This window comes from Podarcis raffonei, chromosome 10 (genome assembly GCF_027172205.1).
Source record: "Podarcis raffonei isolate rPodRaf1 chromosome 10, rPodRaf1.pri, whole genome shotgun sequence".
Lineage (NCBI taxonomy): Eukaryota > Metazoa > Chordata > Lepidosauria > Squamata > Lacertidae > Podarcis > Podarcis raffonei.
This window is the reverse complement of record NC_070611.1, coordinates 6,369,427-6,382,816: the sequence shown is the minus strand read 5'-3', so window position 1 is coordinate 6,382,816 and position 13,390 is coordinate 6,369,427. Positions and strand designations below refer to the sequence as shown.

The 13,390-nt window shown below is 40.6% G+C and overlaps 1 protein-coding gene across 3 annotated transcripts in view; it reads left to right on the top strand.

Moving 5' to 3' along the window:
• PTPN12 (protein tyrosine phosphatase non-receptor type 12) overlaps positions 1-13,390 on the top strand; it is a 60,156-nt gene that overhangs the window by 3,836 nt on the left and 42,930 nt on the right. Inside the window, exon 2 of one of the 3 annotated variants that reach the window (XM_053404601.1) lies at positions 5,884-5,988. The exons of the other annotated variants lie outside the window; for them this stretch is intronic. Within the exon in view, the coding sequence (XP_053260576.1) occupies positions 5,950-5,988 (39 nt within the window). The 5' untranslated portion in view covers positions 5,884-5,949. The remainder of the gene's footprint in view (positions 1-5,883; positions 5,989-13,390) is intronic. 3 annotated transcript variants of the gene reach the window in all.

Below are 13,390 nucleotides of genomic sequence, written 5' to 3'. Positions count from 1 at the left end.
CTTCATCAGGCTGGCCCCTCCAGCTTTCTTAAGCAGCTAAGCAGAAGAGCTTATTTATTGCATTTATATCCCACCTTTTTCTCCAGTGAGTACATGGTTCGTCCTCCTCTTCGTTTAATCCTTACAACGACCCTGTGGGGTAGGTTAAGAGGCTGTGACTGGCCCAAAGTCACCCTGCAAGCTTCATGCCTGTTTTGGTGTGCTACCACTATCTTTAGTAAACACTCCTGCCAGTTGTTCTAACAGAAAAAGCATACCACTGCTGAGAGCCTTGTGCCTGCTGGTGTGCCTATTTTAGTTCTGGCAATGTGGTCATTACACCTAGTTTGACAGGTGTCTTTATATTCCTTCATATAGCAAATTACTCATGGTTTCAATTTTACATTGCCAAACTAGCATTGTTCCTGCTTGGTAACTTCAGTTGCCCCGCAGGCTCTGATTTTGGCAGATACTGGCTGAAAAAGCACAGTATGGGGCCTTCATTGCTGCTGCTATCAGATAATTCAGTGGTGGCTTCCCGCTTGTGGAATACTTTCTCCAGGGTGGCATGCTTGATGCCATCTTAATTTTAGGTCCTAGGCAAAGACTTCTCTTTATCTGAGCTTTTTGGCTTTTAATTTGAAGGTCCTGTTGTGGGTTGGGATCTGTATGTTTATTGGTTCTTCTTAATTGGTAACTTGCTTTGGGTCACTCTGTGAGAAAAGTGGCTAACAAATATAAGAAATAAATAAAATGTGTAGATTGTCATCCTACTTAAAAGCATGATTTTATAAAGGGGTGGTATTCAACTAATCATTACTTGGGGTAGAGCCATTGAAATGGAAGGATCTAAGGCAGTCATGTTCATTAATTTCAGTGAGTCTACTCTAATAGTTAGTTGAATGCTACTTAAAGTATTTTTAAGTCAAGTATGATCTCAGTCAAGTTAGCAATTTCACTAGCTTCATGCTCTAATCATTATCTGAGGTCCCACTTGGTTCCTTCATTCCTCTGAAGCATAGCTGGCAGTAATGAGGGCTAATTCTATGGAATTCAAATAATAATGAATGAAACACAATATAAGAAATAAACAAAATTCACAGACATGCTGTGGAATACCTAAATGAAGTTTGCAGAGCACAGTTTTGGAACCCCTTGATTACGGCTATCTTGTAGTGGCATCCACTATGTGAATTTTTTTGCCAAGTAAGGTCTGTATGGCCCCATCACTGTTTTGTGTTAGGGGACTGCTAAAATGTGGCTGTTTAAAAATGGCTTTGGCTGATTATTTGTTCTTCTGATGAGTTTACCGTTTTGGTTTGGCAGTTGTGGAGAATTAAATCCATGGGTTTACATTTGGAATAGTTGGCCAGTTTGTTGGATGGCTGTGGTATATAGTAGCCAAATTAATATATTCTATTGTGTATTTCATTAAGGACTCTGAATACTAAAAAAAGATGACTCAGAATAATAGAATTGTAGAGCTGGAAGGGATCCTGAGCACCATCTAGTCCAGTTCTCTGCAGTGCAGAAATATGCAGCTGTGTAGAGTTCAAACATGTAACCTTGATATTATAAGCACAATGCTCTAACCAACTTGTTTCACATTGATTCACTTCCTAGTTTGGCTAAAATGCATGCTTTCTAATCTGGAACGGTTGTAGTTCCATGTCGGTATTGGATTTGATGGCTAGGCTAGTTCAGCATTTCTAAAGGTTAGTTGATAGATTCTTAATCTGAATTTTTAATGGCTGCTCAACATTTGAAAGCAAGTTGTCTAACTTCATCCTGGAGTCTGCAGGTGAGAAAAGGAAAGTGCTCGCTCCAGAGCTAATTACTATTCAGGTCATCACTCCACCAAAACATGTTTTTTAGCTTACTGATGATAAACTCTTACGCAAGTGAGCAGCATGATCCTCAGAACCTGTGTGATTGGGCCCTGGAGAAGGGTGGGTTAATGGGAGCTCTCTGTGGAAGGCCTGACCAGACTTCTTCTTGGAAGTGATGTCCAGATACTTTGCAGTGTCCTTGCCTCTAGTAACGGGCACTGTAGTGCAGTTGGGCGTAGGAGTCATGATGAATTGCCCTTGATGTGGTTTTATATACACGGTTGCAGAATACATGTAAAATATTTCATAGTGCTTCATGGTGTTGTTGCGGAACAGTGAGCTGTAGCATTAACACACTCATCCATAATGGGAAGGCGAGAGAACTCTTGTGACTCGGAATAATAGACGCTAAGCATGATTATACATTGACTAACGGCAGATCTGGAGAAGGATGGAAGGAATTGCTACCAGGGTGGATTTGATTTAAATCACAATTTAAATCAGTAGTCAGTAAGACTTGATTTAAATCACCTTTTTCTTTTTTTCTTTTTTACAGAAAGACTCATTCTTGCTGGTATAAGGTTTCATTTTTGGAATAATAAATTTTCAGGGTACTTTTTACTGATTTGGTTATACTATTAGAAATACATAGGTAATTATGAAAATATTGGAGGGTTTAATAAGGTATCTATCTATAGGGGCTATATCTCCCAGCAGCCCTGGCATTGGAGAGGCTGGCCTTCCTTTTTCTAGGGGGTGAGGGTGAGACATACAGTAGGTAGGCCTAGGCTGGAACAACTTGCAGAAAGAAGCTGGAAAAGGGGAACCGAGGACTGGAGTGGAGAACTTCGGGAATTCCTGCTGCAGGAGACTTTATTGTTTGGAGAATGCCAGGCGAGCCCTGGGAAGCAGGGCCTGGAACCAGTGAACTCTTATTAGTTGACTGGCAAGTACTTCAAGGTCTCGCCAAGGACTTACAGGTCCCAGTTCCTGTTTCCACCACTACCCCTTTGGATTTGCTTCTACATTCAGGTGCCTATTCTGTACAGTTAAGTGTTAGTGCAGTTGTTGGAACCCAGTGGGATTGGGAAGAGGTTGCCAGCCCTGAAGAGCCTTCAGCATTTGCCTCAAGTCTGAGTTGCACAGACATGCAACTGACTTGCACTATTATTACACAAAGATCCCAAGACTTGTGGAGTATTCTGCTCACAAGGTTTCACTTTCATTTTTACTGCTTCACACTTAGCTCCTTGTGCAAGATCTATTTCACTCCAAACAATCTATTGGAACTCTTGTAACTTAGCATTTAAGAGGTAAGGGGCTGATTCTGTGTATATAATTTGCAAAGGAACAATGGGATTAAGGTTTTCCTCTCAACTCTGTATGTTTATTTTAAAACATTTTTCCTGTAAAGAAAAGGCATGTTATCTCTGCAGACACAAATTCATGCTTTTGAGAACTGCAAAAACAAGCATCTGTGATAATATCTTCTCATTAGAAAAACTGCCCCAAATAATCTTACAGAAACCTCTGGAAGAGCATGACATTGTGAATGGGTTAATGGAATTCATTCACCAAAAAAGTTAAACATTGCATATAAAGCCTCATGCTACATAATTAAAAACATCCTATTTTCCTGATGAATAGCCTTTGGAGTATAATGTAATTTAAATAGAAAACTTTCTTTAGAAAGATTTTTCCTCTAAAAGCATTTTATTTTAATAAATCCAATTTAAATAAAAAAACTGATTTAAATAAAAAATAAGATATTTTTATTTAAAAAAAATCATTGATTTTTACCCCCCACCTGATTGCTACTATAAAACTGTTTGCACACCTTGTATGGCTTGTAACTTCTCTAGTGTTAGTGGCCACAGCTGTATTTTTACTGATAACAAATGAGTCTGAGTAGCACTACACAAAAGCATGCATTTGCATGGTAGGAGCAAACTGCATACTAAATAGCATGTGGGTGCAGCCAAAATAAGATTGATACCCTGTTTCCCCGAAAATAAGACAGTGTCTTATATTAATTTTTGCTCCCAAAGATGCGCTAGGTCTTATTTTCGGGGGATGTCTTACTATTCCATGAAGATTCCACACAATGTGCCCGACTCACTCACTGTCCTGTCTAATTGTGAGTCAGCCAGACTGGCGCGGGCTCTCTGATTTAAAGAGACCTCGCACTGCCTGAACAGCTCTGGCTGCGCTGTGGCCAATCAGTGAGCTGCGCAGTGGCGCCCGCCGCTACAGTCCAGAGGAATCAGATGTCTTACTGTAACTTCGGAGGCCTTATATTCTAGGTGGCCTTATTATCGGGGAGGCCTTATTTTCGGGGGAGGCCTTATATTACAGCGAGAGGCAAAACTGGAAGTAGGTCTTATTTTCGGGGGGTGTCTTACTTTCGGGGAAAGACGGTAGTACCTGGGCTTCTAGAATTGCAAAATGAAAATGGAATTATTTATTTGCGCATACCTTGTGAATTTCATCAATTGTTTCCCATAAGGGAACGTGCTATTGAAGCGAAATGGTATTTTCTATCAGGGGGAAAAAGTGCAAACAAACTAATTCTTTGGATTTGAAGCTGGGTGATAACTGCTCTTCTGCAGATTCATGCATTTTGAACCAAATGTTCCAGACTTTAGCAACTGCCTCAAAATGAAGGAAGTGAACTACACATCCTAAGATTAAACTTCCCTCCCTGTATTATTTGGGGAGGTTTCAGGATGGAGAGACTTGGAAAACAGATTTTCCTTTCCTCAGAGCTCCAGAACCCTCCCATATGAGATACAGCAATAAAACACAGATTGACAACCATAACCCAAACTGTACTCTTCAGTACTTTACAGCATGGGAGTGGGCAGGGAGGGAGAAGAGGAGGTCCTCCTCTCCCAGGCTAAACCCTAAACAGTGCTACACGGCTCCTGGTCTTGGCTGGAGCTCTGAATAGGAGCCACTCCTATTGGATGTGCAGTAAAGTATTGTTGCAGCTCTCCACTTGATAGTTAATCTTAAACAGTTTAATATACAGGACAGGAATTCACAGTTCAAATGAATTCCAAATGACTGCCTCAAGCCATGCAGAAAAAAGGTAAACAGAAGAGCAAGATAAGCCCATGCCTACTAAATTTGTGCAGATAATTATGCTGAAAATAAGACGATAACTAGGTCTCACTTACATAGTGAAGGGAACAGAGGCAGCCATGGCATCCCAGACTGCATTTGGATGCTTGTGCTGTGAGAAGTAGCAGGCAGCCATTTGTGCATGTCATAGATTGACCCATACACAAAATACCCTTTGCATTGACAAGTTGCATGCTGGAGAGAAGCTTCAAAGAAGAGACTTGATAATGTATCTAGAAGTAATTTATACTTGCATCAGGCAACCAGGCAAGTGGTTATTTGCAAGCCTGTAGTAAAACACAGGACATCATTGTCTCTTTCCAACAGATAACCACAATACATCTTTAAACTGGTGTCCCTTGATTATATAACTTTTTATATAAGAAGCAAGAATTAATAGTTTGTTTGAATGCCTCCATGACAGGACCATAGACCACAAAACATGTGACATTTTTATGTTAAAAAATACCTGACCAGTCTTGATATGTACAGGTACAGTCATTGGGAGGTGGTTAAATGTGTTAAAATATTGATGTTTTAAAGTTTTCTTTTACGTAACAGGTTCTGTGATTATGTTAATGAAGAGTGGGTTAGAAATACTCTAAATAAATATGATTGTGTGAAGTTACCCAAGGAGGTGATCAAGCATATAAAAATATGACATGGCATTTGGATGAAGAATTCAACATCTGGAAAACTGTAGCACATGTTTTTCCAATCAGATAACTAGCACTTATATACTTTCAAATCTGCCTTTATGACTGTATATTCTTCTTGTAGCAGGATTTTTTTTGGGGGTGTGTGTGAAATCTCCAAAGCTTCACTAGAATTCCTAGTATAGTGCTACTGAAATGTATCAAAATTGATCAAAAATTGTATTATTGACAATCTGATTGCATATACAACTAAAACAGGGCTCTGAAGAAAACAGCATTCTTGCTTTGTCTTTTAGATGATGCACCCATGTGCCACAAGCATAATCTCAGATGCATTCTCTCTTGGGTGAGAGGAAGGGGGGATGCGTCTTCTAAGATGGCACCTGCCCTCTGTGATTTTTGTAAGTACTTAACACCTTCTGAAAACTTCGGCCCAATTTAACTTGGGGGCACTTAAAATTATTCAAGATTTTAAATCAATTGGAACCTGTAGCCCTAATCTGCAGTGCTTTGCCACAAGGCCTGTCTTTCACTCCTTTCTATCAACACCCCTCTAAATGAGTTAAGAACCAACACTTGTTTACATTTCACCTTAAGTGTTGGCTCAGTAGATGTTTTGGGGACAACTCCTATAGTGACTAAATCCCCCCATCCCCACCCCTATTTGCAATATGGAGATATGTAAGCTTAGCTTCCAACTGCTGTGTAAGGACTGGGAGTGCATGAGAAATACATTGCTCTAGCAGGTATACTATAAATGCAGGTCAATAATGCAAACTATGGTTGCCATATGCCCCACAGTGTCGTTTTCTGCCCGGATTTTCGCTGTTTCAAGTATGGCAACCCTAAACTAAGATCATATGCAGAAGTTGCATAATTTGTATAAACAGACTTTATTGGCAGTTCTCTTAGGTCATGTTATAGGAGGATGTATTAAGGATTGTACAGAATAGGTCTGCTTAAGTGCAGGTTAAGTCTGCAGGTTCATGCAGCTATTACTGACCTCTTTAGAACTTGAATGGTTTTAATTGTGAGAAGTGTTGTATCCCAAGGATGTAGTCAATAGCAATTATAAAACTGGGAGGCTTACTATTGAATGTAGTTGGATATTAAAACTAGACTAATTCAGATCAGAAACATGTCACGCACAAATGCCTTGCTGTATGCTTGAGTGGGAGACACTATCATTGTGGATGCACGGGTGTAGTGCTACCAGCAAGAACTGTAGTGATTGCTGAGCTGTAGTAACACTGTCTGAGGACTTGCTGGAAGAGATATGAAGCGTAATGTGGTTAGAGCTTCCTGCTTCAAAATAGCTGATGCTACATTGGAGCTACCATAATGTAGTAGCTTGAAAGGGTGGAACACTGCATGGTAGCTGAAGTGGCAATAAGTGAGAACTGTATTCAGGTTAATAGTAGTAATTGCTATTAATGCTGTTAAAGTAATGATCTTCTGGAAAAAAGGTATTGTAATAGTGGATACTAGACAGTATTGAAATTATATTGTCTTTTCCACTGGACGTACTGTGATCCTAGACAATGTGATATAAAGGTTAGAGTGTTGGAGCTGGACTTGGGCAACCTGGGTTCAAGTACCCACCCTGCCATTGGAAAACTCATTGGGTAACCTTGGACAGCCACACTGTCTTACTAGCCTTAAACCTATCTCAAAGGATGGTTGTAAGAATAAAAATGTGTGGTGGGGTCGGGTGGGATTTTTTGCACTGCCTTTAACACATTGGAAGAAAGATAAAATATAAGGAAAATAAACATATTGAGCAGTAATGGTTAGGTGCAGCTGGAAGACACAGTAGTTGTATTTTACTGAGTTAATTGACCCCCTATAGCTCATGCATTTTCCTGCATTGTTTTCTAGTAGATTGCTCATATTACTAGACTCTTTATGACATCACAGATGTATCCTGTATGAGTTTCACTATGATCTGTTTAGAGAGACAATGCAGTGTAGTGGTATATACAGGTTATGTTAAATAAATTATTGTGTATTTTAATAGTTTAAGTTTTAGTCTTCTAAATGGGAACATCTTCAGGTCCTCTGTGAAAAGCAATAAGATATTTATTCTGCTTTAGTTATTAAGAATTTGAATTAATAGCACTTCTGAACAGTACATCAAAATATTTTCTTAAAGTGATGACTGTCAAATTGGTAGCTGTCAATTTAGCAATGTTCGGGTCTGTACTCTTATTTCATGGCATGGTGTATAGGTGTCTGGCAGAAACTTAGCTTGCTTGAAATGTAGTGCAGTGTATTTACTATGGTTGTTCACTGTGCTATTGTTCTGCATGACCATTAACTAATGATCACTTATGCCTTTTCCCTTTAACTTATAGCAAGCAAGATGATAAAGGGTCTGAAAATGAAATCTCATGAGGAATGGTTATGGGAGTTGATATGCTTAGCCTGGAAAAAAGGAGACTGAGAGGTGATATGATAGCCATCTTCAACTATCTGAAGGACTGTCACATGAAAGCTGGGCAATAGGGGCAGTACAGGATTCTTATTGATGTACCAGCCTCTCTCCCACGCCAAGGATTTCCTGCCCAAAAATCCTTGCCAACACAACCTTACAAGGGGCTGCTTGGGACTTCGTGGAAAGCATGGCCTCCATGGGTCTGCCCCTGAATAAGTTTGGCCCAACCCATAGCTGTGGACGTGCCTTAGATCTGGCGTTTACCACTATGGATGTAGGTGATCTGACCCTAAGTTCCAGTGAAACAAAAAAAGTGCCATGGTCAGATCACTTCCTGGTGCAATTAGACTTATCCATGACCCTTCCCCTCCGCAGGGAAGTGGGACCAGTTTGAATGGTCCACCCCTGCTACTTAATGGATCCAGATGGCTTCTAGAGAGTGGTAGGGGATGTCTTATCCCATATTGTTGGCCCTTCAGCTGATTCCCTGGTGGCCCGCTAGAACAAGGAGCTAACCAGGGATATCGACTGTCTGGCTCCTAAGCACCCTCTCTGACTGCATGGAGCCCGGATGGCCCCATGTTTTTCCTCAGAACTGAGGGTGATGAAAGAATTGCTGAGATGGCTAGAGTGCTGGTGGCAAAAAACTCACTTTGAATCGCATCAAACACAAGTTAGAGCTCAACATTGAGCCTACCGAGTAGCAATAGTGACGGCAAAGAGGACTTTCTTCGCCGCCCCTATTGCATCTACAGAAAACAGCAGCAGGAGACTCAGGTGGTTTGCAGTCTAATAGAACCACCTTTCCCATTAGAGTCCAATAAGGACTCCAAGATCTCCAGTAGTGATTTTGCAAAGTTTTTTTTGCAGATAAAATCACTCATATTATTCAGAAAGAGAGAGACTCCTATGTGGTAACAGGGAGCGGGGACACAGAGCTCTGACTGGTCTAGTTGTAATGAATCAATTTCAACCTGTTACCACCGAGAATATGGTACAAGTGAAACTGACCACCTTGATCCTTGCCTGTTCTCACTTATAAAAACAAGTTGGGCTGGGCAATGGGCCATGTCCGTAGGGTGGTGAATACTTTCCTCTGTGAGGATCCCCCCCGACATGCTTAAAGAAACAGTGATTAAACCATTTCTTCTTCTTTTTTTAAAAAAAAACCTCTTCGGACCCAGCCATTATTGCCAATTATCGCCCAGCCTCAAATCTTCCATTCCTGGGCAAGGTGATTGAGCAGGTGGTTGCTGAACAACTCCAGACACGCCTGGAGGATGCAGACTATTTGGACCCCTTCCAATTAGGTTTCTGGCCTCATCATGGGACTGATAACATAAGAATATTCTTCACAGTTGTGAGAAGGGCAGTGGGGTGAGATAAGTGAAGATAAGCTACAACAATTGACTGTAACTTTAACTGCTCCTGCTCAGGCTACAGGTTGTGCAGATAATAGATAATTGATATAATTCTACAGAATGTGGCATTAGTGTGTGAAAACAGTCAAGATCAAATGATCCCCAGGCATGCAGCTCCAGATGGTGGAGACGTCAGGCACCAATCCTGGTGCCCAGGCATCTTCACTTGGTTACAGGTGGTCAGTGGCCATGTGCAAAATGTACCTGGCACCTGGCCAATTTCAAACACTGCTCTGTTCTTTTTTCCTTCATCCTCTTTTCTCATTCTCTTGTCTTTTGATTCAATTTGTTCTAGGCACTATTCCACTGTACTGTGAAAACTTTAATAAAAATCTTGGGGATGGGGATAATTTGCTTCCAGGTATGTTTGTAGTTGAGCTACCACCACTCTCTTGAGCACCTTGCTGCAGAAGGGAGTATTAGTGACTGGATGATAGTTCTTCAACACTGTACCAAGTGAGCAGCTCAAGTTGTGGCCCCCAGGGTGCTTTTAATTATGCTGTACTTTAATCTCCTTTTATAGGTTGTGTTGGATTGGTTTTATTGTACTTGTATTGTAACCTGTTATGGGACCATATGATGAAGGATGAGCTAAAAAATTACCTTACAAATAACAAATTTATATAACAGTAGGATGCAGTTTTCCCCTTTTGGCTTAATTAGAGGCATTCTTTCATAGGTCCTTTGGTAGCTAAAACCTATTGTTTATGGCTGTGCAAATCACTCACCTGCTATATCTTCCTGCTGCTCAAACTTAAAAGAATAAGGCCATGTTTTTGTTAGCTACAGTATCCTGAAGATTGGTGCCCCAAACAATTTTGTATGGTAAAGGCATTGGATAGTTAAAAAAAATGTAAGCATATTTATGCTAGCATAACTTGCTGTGTTACAAATATGCTGTAAATTGTACTTTTCCTTCACAGGATTGCAATCTTTAGTTGGTAGTATTTGTGTAATGACACTGTAGTAAACCCCAGCTGGCTTGGAGTTGTACATTTATTAGAATGTTTTCACGGTCAAACTACTTTAAGTAGCTTATGACTTGCAAGACAATCAGTGTTAAAACAGAGACATATTTTTGAAGGCACCTTTTTACTAACACAGTACTATGGAGTAATAGTTTCCGTAAAGAGGGTAGGGGAGTTTCAGTGAACCGTCTGCGTTCCTTGTTGCTTTTCTCCTGATTATTTTCATACCAGTATTAAACTCTGGAAAGAGAGACCAGCCAGCATTTTTTCTAACACCAGTGTACTAAACAGGATTCCATATTAATGACTCATTCCATTGGTGTAAAAATTGGATTCCCTTTGGATACAAATGTTTGCAACTGAGTAACCGTAAAGGCAACAATGCAGTTTGGAACCTGAGTCCTTGAATGACCTCTTCCTCCAAAATCAGCCTGCCTGGCTATTAACAACAGATCCTTGTACGTATTCTAAAAGCATTGTTGACTCAGATTGGAAAGGGCGTTTTTAGTGGCTGTAGCCATACTCTGGAATTGCTGCTTTAACAGAGCAACTTATTCCCTTCCTAGCTAGTCTTCTGCTCAAGAGTAAAGACTTCCCTTTTTAAAAGAGCCTTCAGTTCTTCTGACTATGGTGAGCTACAGCTGATGGATCTGTTCTTTTGTGTTTTGCTGTTATTGCTACTTTTAAGTGATTATGCTCTCTCTGATAGAGAGGCTCTCACACCAACTGATAATGATAGGTACAGGCCATTTAGGACTTTAAAGGTGATAACAGAAATCTTGAATCTAGTGCTTATTGGGTTTAATATGTTTTGGCCAACCCCTCTTAATAAATAAAAGTTAGACCTTTTGTCGTGGCTGCAGCCTCTGGAGTGTCTGATTGCCCCACAAAGAGAGCATTAAAAAAGATTGTACTGAAGTGTACCAGTCCTTCAATACAAAAATGGGATCCTCAAAGGCCCAGGACACCATAGGTCTTCAAAGGCTCTGGAGGTCTTGCAAATCAAATCTTCATGACTGAGGGCTGATGTACATTAGCCCAGTATAAAAAGCATCTTAAGAGGTGAAATGTTTGGGCACAGATGAAAATGGCTTAGGTACACTATGTAGTAAAAACAGAAGTGGCAAAGGATTAGCACTCTGTTGCAATGTTTGTTTCGGGAAACTTGGCATGCAAAATATAGTTGCTTGGACTGGGTTTAATTTTGTTTCCCTAGCTTAAAAAACAATGTATGACGAAACCCTGTGAGCAGGGTTATATCAATGGATTTGTTATTGAGTTCAACAAATATGGTTTAAGATTCTTAAATGGAAGAGTTTGTAATGGGAGTTGTTTAGAAAGTTTGATTTCAATGTCTAAAAATAATTCATCTTTGAACTGAGATTTTATCTACCATGCAAGCTCCCATGCCAATAAAAAAATGAGGAAAAACTAAATCAGAATGTTTTCCGTATTATATATATTCCATGAGACATCTGCTACTTTTAGAACAAATCTGCACTCGGCTGGCAGAGTGTTACAAGCCTGAAGCTCTACTTTAGGCACTGCCTACTCAAACAAATTGCAGCGGATTACATGAAATAAACTCTCAGTCATGATTGTGGGTTTTGTCAGCTAGTGTTTGCAGTTAGTAAGAGTTTGATCAAGTGTAATCCAAAGGAAAACTTTTTAATGTAACAAATGGATAAAATAAGTACTAGAAATTAATAGCACCAAAATGGAGAAGCCATGTGTGAAAAACTCATAATATTATTTTTGCTGGCTTGCTTGGAAGAATAAAGGTTTGCCCCCTTTATCTGGATTCTGCTGCATCAATTTTTCATTATCCGTTTTGACACTGTTACAATACAAAAGCATATATACCTTTTGGTGAAGCATCACTGAGTCTTTCTGTGAATTGTAGTGTGGATTAGGCTCTTGGAAGAAAAGGCCTGTGTTGTTTGTGCTAGCATGTACTGTATGCTTCCTCTGCTGAGGGAGGGTCAGGAAGAAGACAAAACAATGGGTAAAGTAAAATGCTCATTCTGAATAAAGGCCTGGATTTGTGTCAGTGGGGGATTTGTGAGTGAGGCATTTTAAACCATAAACTGATAGCATCTGGAGATTTCTGACTGAATAATCATGGCAAATTTCAATAGATTCAGAATTCACTATTGTAGTTTCAGTTCATAAACAGCAATCCAAACCTGGTGTCTGGGAGGAGTGGTGGATCTCATGATGACCAGAGCAAGAAGGTGTGGGGAGTAGTTTCCCCCCTGTGTATTATTATATTTATTTATTTATTTGTTTGTTTGTTTGTTTATAAATCACTTAATTGGGCCCTTCTGGGTTCCAAAGGGGATGCGGGTGGCACTGTGGGTTAAACCACAGAGCCTAGGACTTGCCCATCAGAAGGTCAGCAGTTCGCATTCCCACAACGGGGTGAGCTCCCATTGCTCGTTCCCTGCTCCTGCCAACCTAGCAGTTCGAAAGCACGTCAAAATGCAAGTAGTTAAATAGGTACCGCTCCAGCGGGAAGGTAAACGGTGTTTCCGTGCGCTGCTCTGGTTTGCCAGAAGCGGCTTAGTCATGCTGGCCACATGACCCGGAAGCTGTACGCCGGCTCCCTCGGCCAATAAAGCGAGATGAGTGCCACAACCCCAGAGTTGGCCACGACTGGACCTAATGGTCAGGGGTCCCTTTACCTCTACCTCTGGGTTCCAAAGTCATCAGTTCCTCAAATCAGAATGCTTAATTTTGTGGGTTTCCATGCTCTGTTGGTAGCAGCTCACCTAACCTCCTAGGCAAAGACCAGGGCCTCTGCCTTGGTGGAATCCTTCTGCTTTTGTAATGCTCCTCTTAACCGGTGGGCATTGTCAAGTACAAATTTACATGCCGTCCTAATCCCCCTCCCAGCGAAGTAGTTTAACATTGTTTCTAAACTATATTGATAACTATATCAGGTCTTTGGAACTGGTCTCCCCCAGCATCCATAGGCATT